Genomic DNA, 24,734 nt, shown 5'->3' on the forward strand with positions numbered 1-24,734 from the left:
ATGTTCATTTCCAAGGACGTATAACAAAGCAGACTAATTCTTCAGAGAAGAGAGAGCTGTGATTGTGTGGGATGTCCTTGACTGTGGTCTCATCAGACTTTACACTTAAAGAATCTGCAGTAATAATTAAATCTTTACTCGGAACAAAAAGCCGCTCTGCTTCACAGATAGTAGCATTCTACTTTGCATTAAACTGATGACTGGCAGCACTGAAACAGTCACTACATTTATGGTGACTGTCTATATATCAAATCATGGCATTTTGTCTCAGTGGGATTTAACTTAACATAAATTTTCCAAATGATTCAAGGGTTCGGACTCTAGTTTGAATTTACACAGACACAGAAGAGGGAGAGAAGCTTTAAGGGACAGGAGAGGTGGTGTCTTATTTCTTTAAAAGCACTCCGGAGTTGTGCAGAGTTCCCTTAGGGCAGGAGGACTTATCTTTGTGTTGAGTCTGGATTCATTTGCATATGATCCTCCTCCTCCCTTCGGATTGGCCGGCGCTCTGCTGGCATGTGGAAACTCACATCCAAACTTTCTCAGTTGGACCAAAACTTCCCTAAGTACAGAAGGATGAACTGAGAGGCCAGACAGCAGCAGCCGAATGAGTGAGTAACAGCAGCAGGCAGTGTAAGAACCGAGAAAGGATGATATCTTAATTATGGGTTTCTATAACTGTCCCTAGACCAGAATGTTTTTTTTCTAGGTATTTACTTTAGAAACCAGCTTGGTTGTGGTTGTGTGTTTTGTAAGAGGAAACTGTAAATTACTTTGAAGAAAAAGTAAATTTAAGTTTCATTTTATGTCATATTTGTTATAGATACACGTGATATTATATATCATATATACCTTTTTACTTTTTTTAAAGTAAACAATTTTAAAGTTTAAAGTAAAATAATTCAGTGTCTTTTTCCTTCATATTTCAGGACAGTATATTTTGAAATGTCAGTTTAGCCAATAGACGAGAGATTATTATTCCCTCTCTTCGTCATTATGCTGCTGGTTCTGCTCCTGGTTCTGAGTGTTTGCTCTGAGGCTCACTCCTCCGAGCCGTCATCAATTACTATCCAATACCGGGTTAGGGAGGAGCAGCCAGAGGGAACCCAGGTCGGGTGTCTGGTGGATGACCTTCGGCAAAGGGATGAAGGTGGTCCTCTGGACAGTTTCCAGGTGGTGGAGCACGGAAAAGCCCTTCCCTTCTCCGTCAGCACACGAGATGGGGTCGTCTCCACCCAAGGCCGGCTGGACAGGGAGGAGCTGTGCAGAGGGTCGGACCTTTGTGAGGTGGCCTTCAATGTTCTTTACAGGAAAAGTGGTGCTGTGAACTGCCTTACTGTTCATGTGGAGGTGATGGACATAAACGACCACAGTCCCACCTTCCCCAGTTCTCTGCAGGAAGTGGAGATCTCAGAGTCAGCCAGCCAAGGAATGCGAATCCCTTTGGAGCGGGCAGTGGACCCTGATGCAGGGCCCAACGGCCTCCAGAACTACTCTCTGTCTGTCAACCAGCACTTTGATCTGAACGTTATAGTTGCTCATGGTGGAACAAAACAGGCAGAACTGGTGGTTATTAAAGAGCTGGACAGGGAGGTTCAGGCCTCCTTTAACCTAACTGTGGTGGCATGGGACAAAGGAATCCCTTCCAAGTCTGGGAGCACATTAGTTCGTGTTAATATTCTGGACTCAAATGATAACAGCCCAACGTTTGAGGACAGCAATCCAACTGTGGAGCTACCTGAAGATACTGCCCGTGGGACAGTCATCATCAACCTCAAGGCCACTGATCCAGACCAGGGTGCCAATGGTGAAGTGGAATACTCGCTCAGTAAACATACAGATTCAGAATTAGAGAGGTTCTTTTATGTGGATCCACGAAGTGGAGCAGTGAGTCTTAGAGCACCCTTGGACTATGAAGCTCAGACTTCTTATGAAGTAACCATACAGGCCCGTGATCGTGGGCCCAATGCAATCCCCTCACACTGCAAACTGCACGTCAAGCTTAGAGATGTTAATGATAATGCACCAAGGGTACACATGACGTGGACTCCACCTAACTCACCTGTGGCGACTGTCCTGGAAGGAGCACAAGAAGACACATTTCTTGCTCTGGTGATGGTGTCTGATGCTGATTCAGGGGAAAATGGTAAAGTGAGAGCACATATTCTTTCAGGATCTGGTCCTTTCCGCCTAAAAAAGATACATGGCAACAATTACATGATTGTCACGAATGGCAGCCTGGATCGAGAGAAGGTTATGCAGTACAACATCTCAATTCGTGCCCAGGATTATGGAGATCCCCCACTGTCCTGTGTTAAACACCTGCCTGTCCACGTTCTGGATGAAAATGACAATGCCCCGGTGTTTTCCACCTCCATTTATAAGACTTCCTTTAAGGAGAACAATGTTGCAGGCTACCATGCCCTCAAAGTTGAAGCCCACGATCTCGACCTGGATCTCAGTGGAAGAGTATCCTACTCCATACACAACTCCAATGACCTAGAAAGATCTAAGGACCTAGAAACTAATATAAAATCTTTCTCTATCCACCCAACCAGTGGTGTTGTAAGCATCCAGCGCCCTCTGGACTATGAGAAATCCCACACATACTCTTTCATTGTGGAGGCCATTGATCATGGTCACCCACCTCTCACCAGCACTGCAACTGTGCAGGTTGACATTGAGGACGTAAATGACAACTGCCCGGTCATCAAAGAGCCACAACCCAGAAAGGGTGTTGCCTCTTTGAGCGTGCCTGTCAATGCAGACAAGGGGGAAATTGTGACTGAGCTGGGGAATAACATGGACGAGACGTCTACCACTTTGCCAATAAATCACTTCGTCAGAGAGGGACTTGGATTCTTTGCATCCACCATAACGGCTGAAGACCCTGACTCAGGGCTCAATGGAGAACTCCAATACCTAATTACTGGTGGAAACCCTTATGGACTCTTTTGGTTGGATCAGACTACAGGCCAGTTGTTCATAAACACTACCAATGCTACTGAGCTTATTGGGAAAACCTTTAAGATGGAGATAACAGTATCTGACAAGGGTAGTCCCAGACTGGACACCAATGTGACGCTGGAGGTGACTTTCATCAACCTCAAAGACCATCTGAAGAACTCATCACCTGGTAACCGTGGACAACTAAGCTTTACAATGATGATGGCAATCTGTCTGGGTGCTACATGCCTGCTGCTTCTTTTGGCCATTGCTATGGTGACGACATTCTGCCGCCCTGAGAAACGGGACAACCGGGCTTATAACTGCAGACAGGCTGAGTCAACCTACACGCGCCATCCTCGGCGCCCACAGAAAAACATCAGAAAGTCTGACATCCAGCTCATTCCTGTCATCAGGGGGCGAAAGGAAGACCCTTCTGAAGATGACAGTGAAGCTAAGCCACTGGCTCCAGCTCCCATGATGTCAGAGGATCAAACTGAGGGACAGTATACCCTGCCACCATCAATAATGAACACAAGCTTCCATTCCCAAGGGTACCCAGAAGGAGATGCAACTCCCCCACAATGCAGAACACTCCGAAAGCCTGGAAACATCGAACTTGACGGCACTTTGACACTGACGCCAGCTACATCATATCGGACTCTTCGGAAAGCCAGGAACCCCTCGTCATCCTCTTCAGTCTCACATTCAAGCACCTTGAAGCGCCAGCCTCATCATGTAGGAGAAGTGCCAGATCTGCCGTGTTCTGGATCCCAGGCGACTCTTAGGAGGCCAAAGAACTCAGAGGGACGTGGAGCACAAGAGGCTGCACATCAACAGATGCTTCGAAACTTGGTTCGACTGTCCATGGCTGCGTTTGGAGACTCCATTGAGCTTTCATCAGCTTCCCCAGAGGTGCAGGTGAGTACTGAAACCTTCCCAGCATTCACTGTAATAAACACAGTTTCAGCCAACCCAGTATCTTAGAATAGGAAGTAAAATTTTCTTTCTTAGATGTAACGAATGAATCATTGAATGGTAAATGAACAATCGTAGACATTTTCACACATGAGACTGAATTGATTCTCTCGAAGCAATATAATGGGGGACAGATCTTCCATCAAAATTACTTTTTCTTCATAGTTAAAGTTCTACTTTTATTACAAAAACCTATTACTTATCTTAAAAACTCATAATGAGGCCCTGTCGTGTAAATATATTTAAAGGAGAATAAGAAAAAATTATTTCTTGGAAGCATGGTAACAAGTTCACAATGTCTTTTACAACAAACTTAAAATTGAGTTCACTCAGGTCAAGGTTTATTAAAACTTTAATTTTTGTAGCGAGGCTAAAATTCATGGTTATAAGTTCTAAAGTTGTTTTCAAGGCAGAAAAAAACAGTTTTATTGCAAGTCAAACTGACAAATGTCTCCATTTACATTACATTAATGTTTTAAGTAAATCTGCATGATTATTTTTTAATGTTTCCCTATTTACATTTTCCACTATAGCTTAAGCATTAAGGCTAATGCACTGCTGCCTCTCATTTAAATGTCATTTACCTCCATCTAAAATGTGTGATCACATTTATTTCAACATGTGCTTACAGTTAGTGTTGGCATAATTAAGTTTCTACCCTGCAGCCTTTGAGATTAATCTGAAGTGAAGTCCATTAGAGCCACCCCGAATCCCAGCCCCCCACACAGACCAGCGTCTCTACATTTTCCCAGTAGCCTCTCTGCTTTTTCAGCCTCATGCATGATGACTTACTCAAGACACCCTGAGGCCTGGAGTCGGGTGGAGGCCGAGGTGTGTGTGGGGGGTGTAAACTAGCTGACGGATAACTGTGCAGCCAAAAAAGCAGCAAGTTTATTCAGGTGCTCATGTGTCACAGACAGTTAATCCTCCTCCTGAGAAACTCAGACAGCGTATTTTACTGAATATCACATGTCAGATTCATATAGAAACCAGGAGAAAGGGGCCGAGGAGGGGGGTGAACTCTGCTCTGCTGGATGGGGGATCTGACCAGAGTGTAGGGTTGGCTGGGGGACATCAGGCCAGCCATAGCAAGATGTGATGTGTTTGTAGTGTAAGCTAACACCACCCTGACATGCTGCTCTGTCACATACAAATGACCTAAAATCACTTTTACTGAGCTGAGCTGCAGCAGGAGGGAAGAACAACAACTGAGAGTGAAGAGAGCAGATCAGGACACATCAGGACACAGAGCGAAGACCACATGTCCACAGGTTTATTTATTACACTGTACAGTGTGTGTGAAACTGGGCCAGTCTCAAGACTTCGAGGGAACAATATTTACCTTATTTTTTTATTTTGAACAATGTTTTCACATAATTGAAGTTTTAGTAAATTACTGATACTTTTTTGATATTTAATGAAAAACAATTTGACATTTTTAAAAAGCAAGTTTGAATCTGGCAGCTGGAGGCAGGTTAGGGAAGTATTCAGACAGTTTGTGATTTCATGGGACAATGATCTTAACTAGTGTAGCACCAGAGACATTCTGAACATGTCACATGACAAATGTAGTTTTCTGCAGTATTTTGAACACCCCGCATATGAAAAGCATGTTGTGTACTACCCTTTACTGATACATATTAGATTATTATTATTAGATTATTACTCCCCTTAAAATAACGTTTTTGTAAGGAGCTCAATCAGTGAAAAGCTCATAAAATCAGGTACATTAACATCATCTTCATCTTCGTCTTCATCAGAAACACCTGTTTTAACACAAATGTAAAATCACTGCACAGGTTGAAACACAAACCTGCGTCATTAAGGGCGAAAGTCGCTGCCGACGCCCTGCAGACAGAGAACAAAGAACTCGGCCCGGTCCGAGATCCTCACGTGAATCCCATTAAAGAAAGGAAGAGGACTTTTTCTTTTTTTTTCATAACTTCCTCCCCCTCCTCCGCCCTCCAGTCGGCCCAGTTGGCACTTCTCTGGCTTCAGACATTTCTTTCCTCCCTCAAGGTTGCAGAGGAAGAGGCCTACTGGGAAGAGGGGATTTACTGTTCACCTCCACCTCAACACACACATACACCCGTCCTCCTCCCCTCCTCCTCCCCTCCTCCTCCTCCCCTCGTCCATCCTGGAAGGAAACTGGCCAGAGAAGAATAGGCTGCAGCATAGAGGCCATTTCCTGCCGCTGCAGAGCCACGCACGTGCAAAAACACACAAAACACACAGAAGTCATGGCTAATGCAAAGATATATTAGCATGTAGGTTCAAGTACACCTTCACCAGTGTGTGTGTGTGTGTGTGTGTGTGTGTGTGTGTGTGTGCGTGTGCAGTGTTTCCTCCCTGGTGTGCAGTGTGTTTCCGTTGTATAACAGAGCTGTCAGCAGAAAGCTCTGAGTGATGAGACGGACACAGCTGCTCAGTTCTCACACTGTTAAACTGGAGAAAAAAAGAAAACGTTTATTCACTTTCTACCTGAAATCAGCTTCACGTATTGTTCAAGCAGCTAAACCAACAGAGATACTGTCGCTGCTCACTCCAGGCTGATACAGTCCAAAATAAAACAACAAGACTCAGGGAGAAATGTTTCCTGTGCAGCTTGAGGTGTGAGGTTCAAGAGCATTTGATCAAATGTAACTCTATGATCATATTTCATATGTAACATGTAACAGCTGTGTAATTACTGAAGCCGTATTTTTTACAAGTTGCTTTGAAGATACTCACTGAAACTGATGTTGTGCAGTGAACCCGGTGCAGCTAGTAGCTCATTCTGTTGACCTCTGACTCACAGAGAACAGTTTAGTGCTTCAGTCTTTCATCAGGTCATTTACAGAATTCAGTCAACTTGTCCTCGAGTTATAAGGTCCGAGCTGTTAAACCAGTGCTTTACACGCTACAATAACTAACTTTTCTGTAAATCAGTGTAAAATTAGGTGAGTGAGAGGCAAAATTGGAAAGTCCCTGTGTATCAGGCAGCACGTGTAAATGGTATTTTACAATACACAGGTGTGAAACCAATGTGTGAATCATTTTCTCTCCTTCTGCTCTTCCTTCCTGCAGCAGATCTCCCAGCTCCTCTCCCTCCTGCGGCAGGGTCAGCTGCAGCCGAGGCCAAACTTCAGGGGCAACAAATATTCTCATCGCAACGGCAGGTCAGTCTGACCCCTCCTCCTCCTCCTCATCTTCCTCTTTATCCTCCATTCTCCGCCTGCTTCTTGTCCCTCTCTGATGTCGACATAACAAAACCACAACAAAGCCAAAATAAAAACTCCTTCAGTTTTCAGAATCAGTTTTAGATTGTTCAGCCAGCTGTTTATTTTAGACCCAGTGAGGACTCGGTTATAACAGAGAAGCTCGGTTTTCTTTGTGGCTGCATGTGGTTTTTCAGATCTTACCACCAACACACTGCATGATGTTGTATTTCTATTAGATCTGACACAGCTGTTTTTCTCATGTATAAGACTTTATTTTAAACTTTTTATTAGAGACACTAACACAGAGAAGAGACAGTAGCTGTAACATGCAACCAGAGTCTCTTCCTGCCGATCTTGTAGAAACTCCACTAGACAGACAATCTTTTCTCTTCTCTTCCATCTCTTACCATCATCATCGTCAGGTTTGTTGCAGAGCCGGCAGGCAGCAGGTTTCAGGCTGTGATCACTGCTACGCTCTCTGATCAAACCATGCTGCCCGACATTAAAGGGGAATTATGATTAATTTATAGCAGCGTTGTGCGTGTGACTTTATCAAAGTCGCTGATGCACGGTGGCACTGTGTGAACTGGAGGTTGTTTTTGGTTGGATCAGCTCTAAGAAGTCATTGCATTAGTTATCATACGGCTGCTGCCTTCACATTGTTGTATTGAACAAAGCTGCAAGCGCAGGGAGCAGATGTTATTGACAGAGTCACCAAATCACAGCAGAGTAACTTTGCACTAGAAACACTCGTAGTTCTCATACGTACGTCTGTTCTCGTTTCCATTGTAATAGCTTCAGCTCATTCTGGGCTTCGTAAAGGGACTGAACCTCTCTTCTCAGCTTTGTGTCTTTCTGCTGTTCTGGGGCACAGACGCACATATCAACAAATGACAGGTCCATTTTTATTTATAAGGGTAAAATCAGCACATTTTACATCTAACATGATGAAATGTGGTGAAAGGCAGAAGTTGTAGCTGATAAATGTCTTCCTAAGTGACTCTGACCAACTGACCTGCTGTGACTGAAATAACAGACAAACAGGACACGGAGTCAAACACTCAGTGTCACAGGAAGAGTGTCTCATAACCCCAGCGTGTCCACATGTGTGGGGACAGATTTCTGTGTGTTGTGAGGACATTTAGAGTCAAGGTGCTGTTTCAGGATTGAGACTTAGTTTAATGGTTAAGGTTAGAATTTAGTTGACAGTAAAGTCATAGTGATGGTTAGCTGCACTATAGTTTTATCAATATCTGTGTGTGTGTGTGTGTGTGTGTGTGTGTGTGTGTGTGTGTGTGTGTGTGTGTGTGTGTGTGTGTGTGTGTGTGTAGGCAGGTTATAGCGGCTCTATCTGAGTGATTCATGGTCTCTGACAGGAAGCAGCTACCTCAGCTTCTTTGCCGTGGTGATGAGATTAGATCTGATATCCCATTGATACACATATGGTACAGTTTCACTGCAACTGCAAATACACACACACACACACACACACACACACACACACACACACACACACACACACACACACACACACACACACACACACACACACACACACACACACACACCTTGGACCACATCTATAGTGATGGCAGATCAGGAAACATGAATCATTTTTTCAAGTCTCCAGCTTCTCTCCATATCAGAGCTACATCATTTGATTAATCACAGATGTGTAACAAAGTTTATCTTCTTCCATCTGGTGACTCGTACAAAGAATCTGCATTAAAAATATTTTTATTTTACAGCACTTACAGTTTGTTTTCCACAACTATGAAATAAAATCACAAAGTAACATTAAGTGAAAACACCTTAGAGTCAGATCAGATAAATAAGATTGTGATCTTGTAATAAAATGAGGCTGTATGTTCACCTGGGGGTGACTCACTCGTGAGCTCACCTGTGTCGGAATGGCATTTCCTGTGTGAACCAGCCTGCAGCCACACACAGCTCAGCAGGTTCAGAGGTGTGTGTGTGTGTGTGTGTGTGTGTGTGTGTGGGGCTGATTGTGATAATCAGGGGATTTGTCACCCAACACCTCAGGAATTTTATCACCTGTTAATCTCACTTCATCAGACCACTGGCTCCACATCTTTACATTTACACTGTCTGGTTTCTATCAGGATTTATGGACTTTGTCACTGTGAAAATAAAAAAGTACAAATGTTGCGACTGTCGACATTTATCTTTTCATACTTTACAAAATGTCCCACTATAGGATTCCCGTTATAGCCATTGGGAGTTGAAGTACATTGTCCAACTATTCTATAATGGCATATTCATCTCCTTTAATTATTCACTTCCTTGACATGACTCAGCACAGCTTCTATTCATAACTACTATTCTTAACTTGGGGCTCACTGCTTTTTTCAAGGGCACTTCCACACAAAAGAAATCAGTAATTTCTAATGTCATCTGAAATCTGTACACATGCATTTTGTACAGATACGGAGGTCAGGACTCTGACTGGCAGAGCACCAAAGACAGTGGTCATGGTGAGAGCGAAGCTGGAGACATGGACTGGGAACCGGGGAGAGACTCGCCCATAGACCCACAGCTGGAAGAGGGACTCAACAACATAGTTAACACCACAGGTATATACACAAAACACACACACACACACACACACACACACACACGCGTGTTTTAGTACAGTCAAAAATGTGTTGTTTAATCTATTTTAAGTCGATCGGTTCAAATACTTTTGCTGACATGAAAAATGGGTGGGTTCAAACAAAAGGTGCCATCTTCTCACTTGGGTATTAAATCCAGACGTAAACACCTGGAAATAAAAGCTGATCTTTTGTCTCATATTCATATTTGAAAGTCAAATTAAAATGTTTAGTCTACAGCAAAAATAAAGGAACTGACCTCACTGTTCCAATACTTTTGGAGAGGAGTGTAGATCACGTTGCTGGAGGTCAATAAAGACAGGCACCAGTGAGTGTTGATGACAATAAATGGAGGTTATTGACTGTACTAAAACTCAAATCACTAGTATCCTTCAATTTGTTTTGACCTTGGTACAGTAAGTTAAGCCAGTGTTAGACGTAATGTCTCTGCTCACTGACTCCAAACCACCAAGTCAGTCAAAGAGACCAGAATGACTTCACTTCAGCTCTGTACATCTAAAACTACACCAACAGACAGTACATATACACAAACAGCAGCAGTTCAATATTGATATGACATAACCCACTGCAGTGTTTGACTCTGTAAACTACTACTGGTGTCATTGAGTTTAGCAGGGACCTCCCGCTGAAGCTCTTTGATTAGTTAGAACAAAAGCAGCTGAACTATGACCCCTGCAGAACATACACACTGGTCACTCACAATGGACACACACTGACAAATGTAGAAAACAGGAAGACAGCAGGAAACAACACAGTGGAAGGTTATACGTCCACATCCACCCACGCATGCTCCACACATTTAGACTACAAGAAGATTCAACATGGTTTGTTGCTAGAAAATGAATAAAACTCTAATTTAACCAAAGCAACTGTGCAGGTCAAACCTGGACTGGACACTTTTAGCCCTGTGAAACGAGACTGAAGTACAAGTCAGGCCAGTGGATGTGTTCCTGTTTGTTACTCTGGCTGCCGTCTTTCCTAAAGTTTAACAGAGGTATTTGACCTCAAATACAAATGAGCCTCATTGTTTAGCTGTGAATTCCATGTTGCTGCGTAGACCAGCTCCCAGTTTCAGTGTGTACAGTAGGTGTGTGTGTTAAAACAGCGTCTTCCTGGTATTGTGATGGTCAGAGCCTTCGGGGGAGGAGAGGGGTTTACCACCTGATAATGGTAGAGCAAGCTTCGCTTTGTGACTGGAGAGAGAGGGGAACAAAGGAATGTGTGGGAGCATGTTGACTCACCTTCCACCCTGCGGGGTCCATTATTAGTGTAAGTCACACCACCGTGTGTGTGTGTGTGTGTGTGTTGACGCTTTGATCAACACACAGTATTCCTTTCTCTCATGTTTTTCTAACCTGTAACTGCTGCTTCTTCTTCAAGTCATGATGAATCACACACACACAGACACGTCTCTTTGTTCAGCTCTAAAGATGCTGTTATGAGCAGAATGGGTCATACTGGTCCAGTTATCAGGTGTTCTACAGTGAAACACGTTGGTCTCGTCACGTTTCACTGTTCTAATGGGTGAAATGGTTAGTTTGAGACTTTTAACAAACAAGATCTCCAACAGCTTTATGTGATTTAACACTGAACATATCTTTGTAATCAGTATTGTGTGACACACCAGAGAAACACACCCTTGAACAAAGACACTGTAGTTCAACCTAGACACTAAAACACTATGGATCAATCCACCACTGAAAATAGTCCCAACAAATGCACTGTTTCCTTCTGTCTGAGCAACATTAGCTAACAATACAACTACTTGTAAAACTTGGAGTTTATTATAAATACAGTGAGAGCAAGAAAAAGTATGTGAACCTTTTCATGGTTTTCTGTATTAATTTATCATAAAATGTGATCTGAACTTCTGTAAGAAAATAATGTGCCTAAAATAATAACACACAAAAAATTCTTATCTCTCATGTCTTTATTGAGAACAACCATAAAAAGAAATGAATACCTGGTTGACACCCGTCAACCGACTCCTACAGAGTTTCAGCTGATGTACATATATTCTCACATTATCCTGAAGAAGTTTTGATACACTTGGGAATTCATCATCCTCTCAATAACTGTAAGTTGTCCTGCCCTAATGCAGCAAAGCAGTTAAAATGAGGTTTAACTTCCAGGTTCAACACTGGAGCAGACAAACACCAGTTGTAAACTCTTTATCTTTGAAGGATCTGCTAAAACTATGCGTTTAGTCATTTAAAGAGAGCTGTGTCTGTTAGATCAGTGGTGAAATACTGCAAAAACAAAGAGATGAAAAGGGGCAGAGCAGGGGTTGACTGAGGGCGGTCTGCACCACACTGTGTGTACCTTAGCTCCTTGCATGTGGTTGTGGTTAGATGAATGAGACCGCAGGACTACTACTACTACTACTACTACTACTACTACTACTACTACTACTACTACTACTACTACTACTACTACTACACAAAATGCTTGAACATGACATAAAGATGGAGAAAAACACATTTTGGGTAGGAAAAGCTAAAAAGGTTGTGTGTGTGTGATTCTTATGTCTTTAACTTGAGTAACTGAGTGCTGGGTGTTCTTGCACGTGTCCACATCGGTTCCACTTGACCTATTTAACCTTCCTTAAAAAAAATCTCGTACACATGAACGGATTCCAGCTACATGCTGATGTTTCATGGTTTGGGATTAAATTAGATCAGATGAGCCTTAAATAGCTCTGATGGGGCAGGAAGACGCAAAAACAGGACGTAAACAGGACAGAAGAAAATCAAGGTGTAAAACAGTAGGAACCACAGGGAAGCTTATTTTTATGTGCAGCAGACAAGAAATCTAAATGAGACATGTCATCGTCATATAATCTGTTTGTTTGTGACTCAGAGACTCGGTTTGTGTGTTTTCGTCAGACACACCCGACGTTTCCGCCTCAGTCACTGGAATGTCAGGCTGGAGGCAGCCAGCAGGCCGAGAGGTTTATTTTATAGCTCTGTGGACGTGATGCTTAGCCGTACGCTTGAAGTGCGTCGGACACCACGGATGGCAGGAAAAGCCTGTTGAGAGCAGCCAGATTTAACCACTGTGTCATTTCTGGTCCAACAGTCAGACAGAAGCTGAAAGGGAAGATCACACTTCGTGAAGAACAGACTTTACTGTATATTTGTAATTTCTTCAAAGCACCAGTGTGAAAACACGTCGTCACTCATTTAGCTCCTGTTCTGTTTCCAGTGGGACTGAGGTTGTGTCAGATGTTTGCTACTCACATCAACACATTGTAAAGATTTTTTTTCTAACCCTAACCACTGATGAATCGACTCAAAATGTTCGCTGCTGAATTCATCTTCATAGACACGGCTCCCTCTCTCTCTTCAGATGACGTCTTCTTCGAGGTCACTGACCCGGCCTGGATGGCCAGACTCTCTCTGCCACTCTTGACCGATTACCACGACAACATCTTTGTTCCTGACGGGCCTCCATCTTCTGAAAGCGAGCTCCTCCCTCGGGACCGCCTGGACTCCTCCTCATTCTCCACCTTCGGTAGAACTACATTTTCTTGGAAAACTTTATTAGAACTTATTTTAACATTGTTTTTTCTTAAAAACAACTTAATTTTCTATTTAAATCATCGTTCTAAGTTATTTTCAGTTTACAGAAATGGCAGCAGAGTGACACCTCCTCTCCTTGTCCTCCACTCAGGTAAAACTCCAGAGAAGGACGGCCCACTGGGTGGAGCCCTCCTGTCTGAGGTCAGCACGCTGTTTGAGATGCTGATGTCGCAGAAGGCTGATGCCCATCCCGGCCCTCGACCCGACGTCCTGTACCGGCTCTCTGCGGCGTACCGGCGCTCGCTGGGCCTGGACGGCACCACCACACCTGCTGCAGGCAATGCACCAAGGAACTCTGGGAACACTGAGAAGCGGTTCGGCCTGGCTGCAACCTCAGGACTTTATCAGTAAATGAAAAACTGGGTTCACTGAATGCTGTAAAAGATGGAGAGCTGATTGATGCAGCTCATAACAGAGAGCTACAGAAAATGTCTCTGTGTTTGAGATGTATGTTGGGATTTTAGAGGCATTAAAATATACAATAGGGAAATGTAATTTAAATGAATGCAACTGTAAATAATGCCACTAGAAATCATGTTTTTGTAGAATCAAATCTTAACATACAGGAGGCGTCACTTTCCACACTTGTTGTGTCAGTAAGTGAGGAGACTAGTGGTCCGAGGAGGATTCAGAGTGAAGACACAGGCTTTAAAAGCAGGTCTCAAAGATCAAGTCAAGATAAGGGAACCTTTGTTGGGCTCGTTTTGAGAGCAGAGTTTACTCAGAGACAGTCAGTCAGCAAAGGCAAACTGAACTAATTAGTGACAAAGACAAGGAACACAGGCAGGTGACAAGGACTAGAGGCGACACATTAAAGCTACAGAGCAAAACAGAACATCCAGGAGAAGCTGCTGAGGGAAGAGAAACTGGTTTAAATACAGAGTGAGTAATGAGGGAATGAGGAGCAGGTGAGAACACTGAGGACAGCTAGTGGCCAGGTGGAGAACGAAGGATCTGTAACGACAGCCGGGTCTCACAGATGAACAGCACATGCAGAGTTGTTTCCTGCTCTGCTAATGTGAATTTGATCAGTTCTTTTGCTATAACCAGGTTGTTTACTCTGAAAATCAAGCAGCACTGATAAGAAACAGACAAGTCTTTGGAAGAAAACAGGAAATGAAGGAAGGAACTGAGCAGGAACAGAAAGCATCCAGCTAATGCTGAATCGAAAAGCTGAACACGTTCCTTGTTTTCCAGTGTCTCTCACCTGAAAGCCGGCAAACGTCACCCGCGGTGGTTCAGGCCAGCAGAAAGTTGTTGAACCAGGAGGAAGTGATGCTTTGTCTTTTCGCTTTTCCTCAAGACTAAACAACAACAACAACAAGCTGAATGTAGAGAGGAAAAGGAAAAGCGGCTCAGTCTGGACAAATGTGTGTGTAGCAAAGTAGAAATATCCATTTATAGTTGTTTTCTGTTTTTTAACTTTACAAACCAGGTGAACAGCACTTTGTACATAATCTTTTTATATCAAGGTTTTTGAAATATTTTTAATAAAGTCTCATGTTCATACTGAATTGTTACAGAACTCAAATTAAATTTGAACAACAGACACGATTCAGAACTTCACTGATGAAACATCCAATTTTATACTGTGTAATCATTTAATGATCCCAGGGGGGAAATTACAGTTGACAGTTACCAGACAGTATCTGTCAGCGCTACTACGGTTGTTCGGTGTTTAAGGACACCTCAGCAAGCAGCCAGGAGGAACCGGGAATCAAACCACTCACTTTGTGGTTTTTAGCCAACTGCTCCACCACCTGTCTGTGTGTCCATGCCACCACCTGTGGGTGGTGTTAGACGTTCACCGCTAATGTTACTGTGGATGTTTACTTTTTGATTTAATAACTAGTGAGACGACAGGCGGAGGGTGTGTGGATGTTTCCACTGTGCAGAAGAATTGTGGAGGTTAAAAGACACAGAACATCAACAACAGCGCCACTCAGTGGCCTCCTCCAGTAACGAACACCGACTTTTATGTGATAGATACTGTATAAATATGCAGGCATCTCTTCATCCCACTCTTTGTCACTGAAACTTCTCTTGCTGGTTTATACTTCATTCGCATCTGATTATTTAATGCTTATTTTTTATTAAAGTTAGAGTTTAGTCTTAAAACAGGGGTCAGGTTTTACTTCCTGTAGTCATTCCTCCTGCTTATACTGCCACAAAGAACCACGTGAGGTCCAAAATCCACTTTTGTACCAGATATCCACTAACTATCTGTGACTAATCAGGACAACTTAAGCTTTTTATTGTCACTAAAATTCATGTTTCACACGTGAAGGGCTGTGATTTTTCTCCTATCACTTACACAGGAAGTGTCTTTTATAATAATTTTCTGGAATTTGACGTTTTTAATTTATTCTTGAATTTAGATCCTCTGACTTATTTTTGTCTGATCTCCGTCTCTCTTCTCTTTACTTACACTTGACTGATAAACACTGTACATCCGTTTCCTTTATACCTACATGTTCCTCTGACCAGAAGTTTACTTCCTTCTTTAGAAAGCTAAAATCCAACTTTACTCCCGAGACAGTCGATGAGCTCGGAGCCAATGTAACGAGTCCAGTATGTAGAGAGAATATTAATGTAAAAGACAAACTGGTCCAGTTCATTTCAGTGAGAAAAACAGCAAAACAAACATTTTTCTTCCCCAGAGATGGACAGTAAACAGGAAGGAGTGGGAGCAGCCCTGTGGAAGGAAATAGATCTGGAAGCTGCTAATGCAGAGTTTGCTATTAAATGTGCCACCTGTGAGCTAGTGTGTGTGAGAGGAACCAGAAATTCAATAAAAACTCGATTAAAACAACACTAGTCATTTATTTGTAAACCCAAACAATACAAGTGGAGTATAAACTCATTTCTGGCAGAAATGAGAGGACGTTTGGGCCGAGGAGTGAATCCCAGGAGGAACCTGTGTGGAGGAGGAAAAGTGGATTCACCTGCTGCAGAATAAAACACAGCCGGGCCTCAATGGAAATGTTTAAAGAAACAATGAATAAAAGGAGACGCACAGAAACAGTATTAGAACAACAGGTGTTTAATTTTGCACCAGTCATCTCAGATGATGAAGGAACTGGAATATCATTGAAGGCCAATATAAAATAAACCATTTGTATTAAAAAAGGAAAAAAGAAATGGACTTCTGTTTGTTTTCTGATGAACAGTACCACTACTTGGCTGTACCAGGCTCTGTTTTGGTTATTAATACAACTTAGAAGAATTACAAGCCTGTCTTTTATGAAGTTATTCAATATTAAATGACTAACATGATAGGTCAGGGACGGCAGTTTGTGCTAGTTGATAACTTTCTATCAAGGAAGACAATAAAAGTCTGGGTTTAGTCGGCTGCTATGTAATTTATCATTTCTATTTCTTATTTATATGTGTTTATATTTAATACTATCATAAATGCCATTTTCCCAAATGTCTGAATAAACCATCAGAGTAAAGTCTGTGTGTGTGTGTGTGTGTGTGTGTGTGTGTGTGTGTGTGTGTGTGTGTGTGTGTGTGTGTGTGTGTGTGTGTGTGCGTGTGTGTGCAGAGCTGAGCCCTGAGTTCTTATGTTGTACATCCTGCAACACTTGAAACATATTTCAGTAGAATCAGACACATTCATAAAACACCCAGTAGATATTCAATCAGCTTTTTAAATCATGTTATGAATATTTCTATGTATGAATGATCAGTCTGCTCTTTCCTGCTGTACATTAATTTCTGCTGCTGTGACGCAGCTTGCAGTATGTAAACGCTGCTGCACAGCATTGTAAAAGTATTTAGTATTATCTAAGTATGTGTAACTCCTCTACATTATTAAACTGCTGGTGGGCTTTCAGCCCCCAGGCTTGCTGCAGGCTCCTTCTTTGAGCTGTGTTTTGCTGCTTTGACTGCACACACACACGCCCTCTAAAATTTTAGCAGCTTTTTGCAGCTCACTCTGCAGGTATTGATTGTTCTGGCAACATTTCGGATGAGAAGAGAACAGATTTAAAAAGCCTCTTTTCTGGCCGCTTTTCCCCGTTTTAGTTGTAATTCACCTGAAGCATTAACCTCCGCTGCGGACTATAGGGGAAACAAATCTGTGTCGCATGTTGTACATTACAAGACGCTGTGTTAATGTCTTTTCATACTGTTAAATATGCTTGAATCAGCAATGTTTAGGCTTAAATTCTCATATATCCTGGAAAATATGCACATTCATGTTTGAACTATACAAACAGAAGTGAGATAAATGTTTAATTCACTGTAAAACTATAGTATAGTAGTTAGTTAGTAGTAGTTCAATGCTAAATAACATTTTATTAAATAAACACATTTTTACTACAGTAGATACCATATTACTACAAGTCTGGATGATTCACTGACTGACCTTTTAGTAAATCCCTGGTTTATGTGTAAAGGTTGGATGTTTACTGCACGATGACAGTCACGCAGCATTAGAGCAGCAGAGAGCTGCTGCGTTCAGTGTGGCTGAAGCTTCAGGAAACACTGGGGGGCAGCAGCAGACTGCAAATGAACAGCTGCAGCCTGGAAATCTCCAAGACTCAAATCAAGATGAGTCAGGCAAACTGTTTCATCCAGCAGCTTCTCCCTCCACACTGTAGTCTGACACACAGAGACACACAGAGCTTCTTCACACATAACCAGTCCAATAACAAAGCGAGGCATCGTATCTTAACACACTGGAACCTCAGAGCAGTACGGAGCAGGTGGTCAAAAACAGGGTGTCTCACATTAACAGTGTTAGCTGATGATGATTCGAACACAAACTGGCCATCAACACGGCAGCTGCACCTATAGCTCTACACCAAACTCTATTTAATAAATAGCATTTTATTATCGGTCTTCTCAGATGTTGCTGTCAGCTCCCTGCTGAGGACTGCAGGCAGGACAGGCCTGTTTAAAGCTGTTCCCATAGCAACCGCATGCATACGGGACAAACCAGACTGCAGCTGAGGGTTCGCTGTCTTTATGTAGGATTGGCAGCTAAAATAAAAGCATGTGATTTCCCAGCAATGACTAGTAACATTTCAATCAAATGGAAATAATATTATATCAGATAATACGATACATGAAGGCAGTGGTCTGCAGATTTACCCTCAACTAAGTCGCCTGCATTCAGCTGTGTCTGATTCTCATTCAACATAGTATTAGAAGAGAAGGTTTGACACTTCTCTTCTGTGTTTTCGTCACAGCTGTTTCCTGGAACAGCTGGTCAGTGTAGTTTCTATTAAATGTTCCTCTCACAGAAGTGAGAGAAATCAGACCTGACTTAACCGAACAGAAGGTGAAAAGGTGTTTTAAGATTCAGTTTCTACATGAAACAAGAACAATAGAAAGACAGTTTCAGTGTATGGAAAAGTTTTAAATACCACGACTTGTTGCTTACTGGACTTAATTAAAAGAACTTTAGTGTTTTGGTATCAGTGAAAAAAGTCGTTGACCTTCTGCAGTGAGGAAAAGGACAGAGCCGGTTAGGACTTGTGTCAATTCGACCATCAGCGACACACAGCGCCAGGTAAAATCACTGCGTGTGACAGGTGGCTGGGCGACAGAACAGACAAACAAACAAACAAACAGCCAAACACACACACAGAGCTGAGGAGAACGTCCAAATGCAGCGACAGATGTAAACGGCTCGCTGCCTGGAACAGCGTCGACGCTCACGGCTGCTACGCTCCACAGATCTGCTCTTAGCTCCTGTGTCTGTCTGAAGCGTCAGAACATCTGCAGAGAGATGAGCATTAACTCCACCTGGAGGGAGAGACGCTGCCGTTTCATTCATCCATCTCCACAACCAGAAATATCCACTTTATGTGGAAACACTTAACTTTTGAATGTCTTGAACCCTGATTTTACCATCGACTACTCTCTAAATGTATTTTGCTCCATGCTGACATATTTTAAATTCTGTTTCTGCTTGTTCAACTCTCCGCTGAAGCTTTATGTTGTTTGAACTTAGTAAAATATTCAATCTTTGCCTAGGTTTTCATGGCTGCACCATTCAATAAAGCGGAAATATTATTTATAGAGAAACACGTTAGCTTGAGGTTAGAAATGTTAGAATTTAGAATGAAGTTCTGTGGGTTTGATAAAAGCTTGGCAGCACAGTAGGAGTTGATCATTAACTTACATCAGGTGAAGGCCAAGCAACGTTTAATTACTGCTTCCATTTACTGTTTCCTATACAGTATATCTCTGTTGTGCATCAGCTTTGATCAACAGGTGATGGGATGTTTGACACAGCAGAAATAGAAATGAGGACTTCAGTCATCCGTTTGCTGTAATTTCAATTGCTTGATTTAAGTTACAGACTTTTCATTTGACCACATTATCCCCCTGCAGTATTCTGACATTTGAATGCTCCTATTTGCTCGGGCTCCTCCTCTGTCTGGTCTATGCAAAATGTGCTGGTTTCATTTTTAATATCTAGTATTGTCAGTCACTTTTCTACAACCTTCAATTTCAAGCTCTTTGTTTTAGCATTCAAACATTTCAGATTTGAGAACCACAGGAACCAGACACTGGGGACTGTTTCCTGTGGTGGATGAATCCTCATGTTTTGCTCCTGTTTGTTTGTGAGTGTGTCATTCCCACTGCAACAGGCTCACTGATGAGTTTTTATAGATTATTTGGACAAATAGAGTTCAGTAGCTGAAAATGGGAATGGGCTGTATCACATAGATACGCAATATGTGCTTAGTCTGAATATAGTGGGATGGCTGGCTCACATGCTTTTACTGCAGCCTGCTCATAAGTTAGCTTATGGTACTATGAACATTCTGAAATCCCATTCTGGTGTATCTGCGAGCTTTTACTTAGACACATACACACACGTCGAAATGTCTTCATCGTTTCCTGTCGTCTAGAGATGATTCTCTCTCTCTCTGTCATCATTTTCTGTCAAAGCTTCAAGTCATACACAAGCCAGTGTCCTCAAAATCTAAAAGTACATATAATCAGTGTATCAATAGACCAGGTTGTCCTACAACATGTCATGCAACATAAAGTCCACAAACCCTCTGGTGTTTGAATTACGATTCGCTCTGTGACTACTGCTCCTGTTTGTTCTCAGTTTCTGTTGCTTGGATGTAAATACCAGTGAATCTGATGTCCCACCATCCAAAAACTAATTTCGGAGAGATGTGTGGTTTGTGTGCCTACACCCAAATGACCTAAGCTGTGTACATTTCCCGAATGCCTCCCAGCTGCTCCTAGTCTGACTTATTCAAAGAAGGGAGAAGTATTCAATGACCTTGTTACCTGGTGTTTTATATGATTTGCAGGTGTCAGGGAGTCACTACTGATTGACTCCTGAAACTTCTGGGAGAGGTGCGACCTCTGTACTGTCTGTATCATGTCACCAAGCCTCATTCATGTTTGTGCATCACAGTCAGTGAATAATTAAAGCAACATGTCTGTATAAACTTTGTATTGTTGTACCAGCCAGCTAATCCTATCCTTTGACTGGGGTGACTGATACAATATGGCCTGCCAGGTACTTTGTAAAGGTAATTTGTAATTTGTAATAGTTTTGTGGAATAATATAAAGATACTGTTTATGGTATTTCACCATTTTATATACGCATCATGTCGTTTGGTGTTTGTCAGGTGCAGCTACAGACCCATGTTTCTATGTACAAGCCCCATTTCCCGTACCAACTTTGTGCCTCTGTGAATTTTGTTGAGTTGCACTTCAACTAATTCTGAAGATTTGACAGTTAAGTACAGACTGTTACTCCACAAATAGACCAGGCTCATAAATGGAATCCCTACGGTCAAGAAAATGATCCATTTTATTTTAGGTATGCCATTTTTGTCATGTCCACAAAACAGCTGTTGATTTTTATGAGAATATGAAGAAGCTGTTCAACCAGAAACCAAATGTCCCAAAATGATTGCCCATTAATGGCATCTCTGGTACGAAATGTGTTTTTTTACTGTTCAAGACAGTTGTTCCTTCTTTGAGTCTCGGTATATTTTCTTTTCCCCCAGTGTTTTGTTGCATCCTTGTAAACTGAACTGCTCCTTTCGAGGCCTTTTGTGCCATATGGAGCCAAACATCTCCAGGTTTTTACTGTTGCCAAATCCTCCACCAGATGATTTCACTGATAAACACACAGTTAGCCTCAGAGGCAGAACCAATCTGAATACTTTCTGTTTGAAATCCTCCTTTCACCAAAAATAAAAAAATCGGCTTTGGACTCTGTTGTGGTCTTTCTGGTAGCTGGACACAAAGAACTGAAGCTCCAGATGGACCAGATTCAAAACAGCTTCAAAACAGCTTCAAAACAGCTTCAAAACAGCTCTTCATATCGGAGTGACAGGAGTCACAGAAAAAAGTACCATATGTGAAAATAGCAACATAGAAATCGTGAATGGCAGGACGAGGAGGGAAGGACGATGAAGAAATACTGGCCAGAACATGATGTCTAGCTTGTCAAATTAACATATTTTCTATATTCATGTGTCCACAGAGCAGCTAAATGTTTATTTGCTCTCCAGGCCTCAGGAAAGTGTGTGGAGTGTTTGTGAGAGAGGCCCGATGGGTTTTTTCAGATGTGAGTTCAGAGGCTGTAAAGCTCAGTGACAGAGCAGACTGTGGTCAAACACCAGCGGGCAGCAGGCAATTTACTCCACACCAAATATTTATTAGTCTAAGCTGCTGCTGCTTATGGAGGTTTATCTTCCAGGTTCACTTCTCTCCCTCTGATCCCCTGCTCACTCCTCTTCCCTTTCTATGTCTGTCTTCATCCCTCTGTGCTTATTTGGAACAACACTGATTTTCCCCCTTCTGCTTTATAGAGTGTGTTTGGCATTTATTTTATTTTATTTTATTTTAGCTATAGAAACTCTGATTATCCACCTACATCTCCATTTAAATAACTAACCATCCTATTGACGTCACTTTCTGTCAACAGAGACGCAGATGGAAAGCTTCCATTAACATGTCTTTTGATTTACTGTCAGTTCACAGCTACTCCTGGTCAGCACCTTTTTTACTGCTAGAAACCACAAAATACTAACCTGACGCCTGTGCACCTGTTGTTTTCAGTCAAGCCCTCAAATCTGCAATCCTTGATCCATCAGGCCACTGTCCCATTTGCTGATATGTGTTGATGTCCTGTCTTTATGCATGTCGACAGAAGTTATAAGTTACAATCACAGAAACCAAAACATTGCAGGGACCATGCATGTGTCCTACTAGTATTTAAATAATACAGTAGAACATAATGCAGCTGGCGAGTGTTGCACAAGAAAGACATAATTAAATATTCATAATGTTTGAATTCTGATGTAATGTTTCACATGTAATGTTTATCATTGATATGAGGACATTTTGGACAGTCCTCAAACTTCAAAGAGCATTTTGAGGGTTAAGACTTGATTTTAGGATTCAGTTGTTAGAGTTTGTGTTAAGTGTAGCTGACCTTGAGACTAAAACAGCCGATTTGAGCTCCTGTGTCATTAAAGTCATCCCACTCAGTTCTGATTGACCAGCTTGTGGCCGTCTTCCTCTGGGCCAAACTATGCTGAATTGGAGCATAACCACCTTTCAGCAACAACCTACTTGAAAACCCTGCTGTATACTGGGGCAGGTAGTGAAATAGTTGTTCATGATGTGCTGCGAACAGATAAAAACATCACCAGCATATTGCAGTTGCAGACCCTGTTTACAATAAGGGACCAAGTTCTTTTGTTTATTGAATTAGTTTGTTGGTCTCATACGGCTGTAAGAGGAAACAGTTGGATAGAACAAGTCAGCACGGCTGTTTTAGGACAAATATTTGTCTTTTATTCTTCAGTTTGGATCGGCCACATCCTGTGTGGAGGAGGAGACTTTCCACCAGCGATTAGACTGACACCAGAATTTAATTTGGACAAACTGGGAACCTCAGCAAAATGCCCAGATTTTTAGTTTGCCAGTGGCAATGAAAGCTGGAGAGGACAGTTGGTCCAGCAATTTGGTCCAAAGCGAGATATACCACATGGCCAAAAGAAAAACTGGAGACACAGGCATCACACCCATATGTGATTGTTGAACATTTCAAAACCATGATTATTAGCGTTCTGCTCTAACAGCCTCCATTCTTCTGGTTGCAGTTTTTCCACTCCATGTTGAATCTGATGCAGGGATTTGATCCCATTCAGACACAAGAGCAGCGCTGAGGTCCAACACTGATGTGGTGTGATGAGGTCTGGCTCTGGTTGGTGTTCCTGTTCATCCCAGGAGTGATAATGGGCTCTGTCAGTCAAGTTGTTATTCACCAATCTGGGAAAACTACTGAAAAAGAAGATGACTTTCCTCAAACTATGTGGAAGAACGGTGGTGCTTTTAATATCATTGCCAATGGTACATTAGCAGTTACCTTTACTGCAACAAACAGGAGCTACAGCTCTGTCCATACCAGGAAAATAAATGGCTGAATTCCATTTAGCTGATGCAGTTTCAGGGTACTGGTTTTCGACATGCTGACTCACTGTCCCACTGTCAGGATGTGCTTGAATAGAACAGAGTGAGTGTTAATGTTATTAGTGACACCTGTGCCCCATTAGGGTGGTGGTAGGGGATAGAATATTCTGTGTCTGGTAATTTACCTCAGAATTCCAGCTGATGATTAACATTTAGCAAAACACGAGGATATAGTCTGTAGACCTGGATATTCAGCTGCACAAACACCTCCCAGGAAGGTGTGGGAGAGTTGAAATAGAGGCAAAGATACTAGTTCAGGTGACAGTAAAGGTTTCTCATTCTCTCCATCCATTTGAATTATATGAACCTTGTTCTACAGGACACATACTGTATGAACCTTTATGCAGCATATGACTAAACACCTGCCCCCAGTGTTTTTCCATGTAAGACTGAACACTGGCATGAATCTGACTTGCAACCCTGCAAATCGATGACCGTCAAATCACCAGGCTATTGTCCTGTTTGAGGACTTGAAAAGCTGCAATTTATTCACATTAAATTGGCAATATTGATTGTCGGAACAGAGCCTTAACCTCGGTGCTTGAACATTTCTTACTGAAATGCACCTTAGGGGTGTTAGATGATATCTCTCCTTAAGTTCTTGCATTCACAGACTTGTACCTCTGACTTTTTCTGTAAGAAGCAGATATTTTCCAACACAGCTGTTAATCTTTTGTAAGGCTGATTTATCCTGGAGACTTTCACATTTAACCAAGTCATGCAAAGCTCTGACTCCCAGACACCATCTTTGAAAAAGGGAACACAACTCTATTGTTTATTGGACATTGTAAGATTCATAGCATCAGTCTTCAGCTGGGGTAATAAGACCATTTTTACAGCTAAATTTCTATAGCATGGTTTTAAGGCCTTCAAATAAGTTCTTCCAGTTCTCAGTTGTACTTGGAATTGTATTGCATAA

At 42.2% G+C, this 24,734-nt stretch overlaps 1 protein-coding gene across 3 annotated transcripts; it reads left to right on the forward strand.

Moving 5' to 3' along the window:
• The first annotated feature begins 548 nt into the window (after positions 1–548).
• Positions 549–14,676, forward strand: pcdh12 (protocadherin 12). Of its 3 annotated transcripts, none has more exons than XM_026344123.1 (6): positions 549–611; positions 930–3,867; positions 6,991–7,082; positions 9,570–9,718; positions 13,082–13,270; positions 13,430–14,676. In XM_026344123.1, exons 2-6 carry the CDS (start codon positions 997–999, stop codon positions 13,687–13,689), a joined length of 3,561 nt encoding a protein of 1,186 aa, XP_026199908.1. In that variant the 5' UTR covers positions 549–611; positions 930–996; the 3' UTR covers positions 13,690–14,676. The 3 variants fall into 3 exon arrangements, with proteins under 3 accessions (XP_026199908.1, XP_026199910.1, XP_026199909.1); XM_026344125.1 differs by having other exon boundaries at positions 13,106–13,270; XM_026344124.1 differs by having other exon boundaries at positions 6,994–7,082.
• The last annotated feature ends 10,058 nt before the right edge of the window (positions 14,677–24,734 follow it).

This window comes from Anabas testudineus, chromosome 9, assembly GCF_900324465.2.
Source record: "Anabas testudineus chromosome 9, fAnaTes1.2, whole genome shotgun sequence".
Taxonomy (NCBI): Eukaryota; Metazoa; Chordata; class Actinopteri; order Anabantiformes; family Anabantidae; genus Anabas; species Anabas testudineus.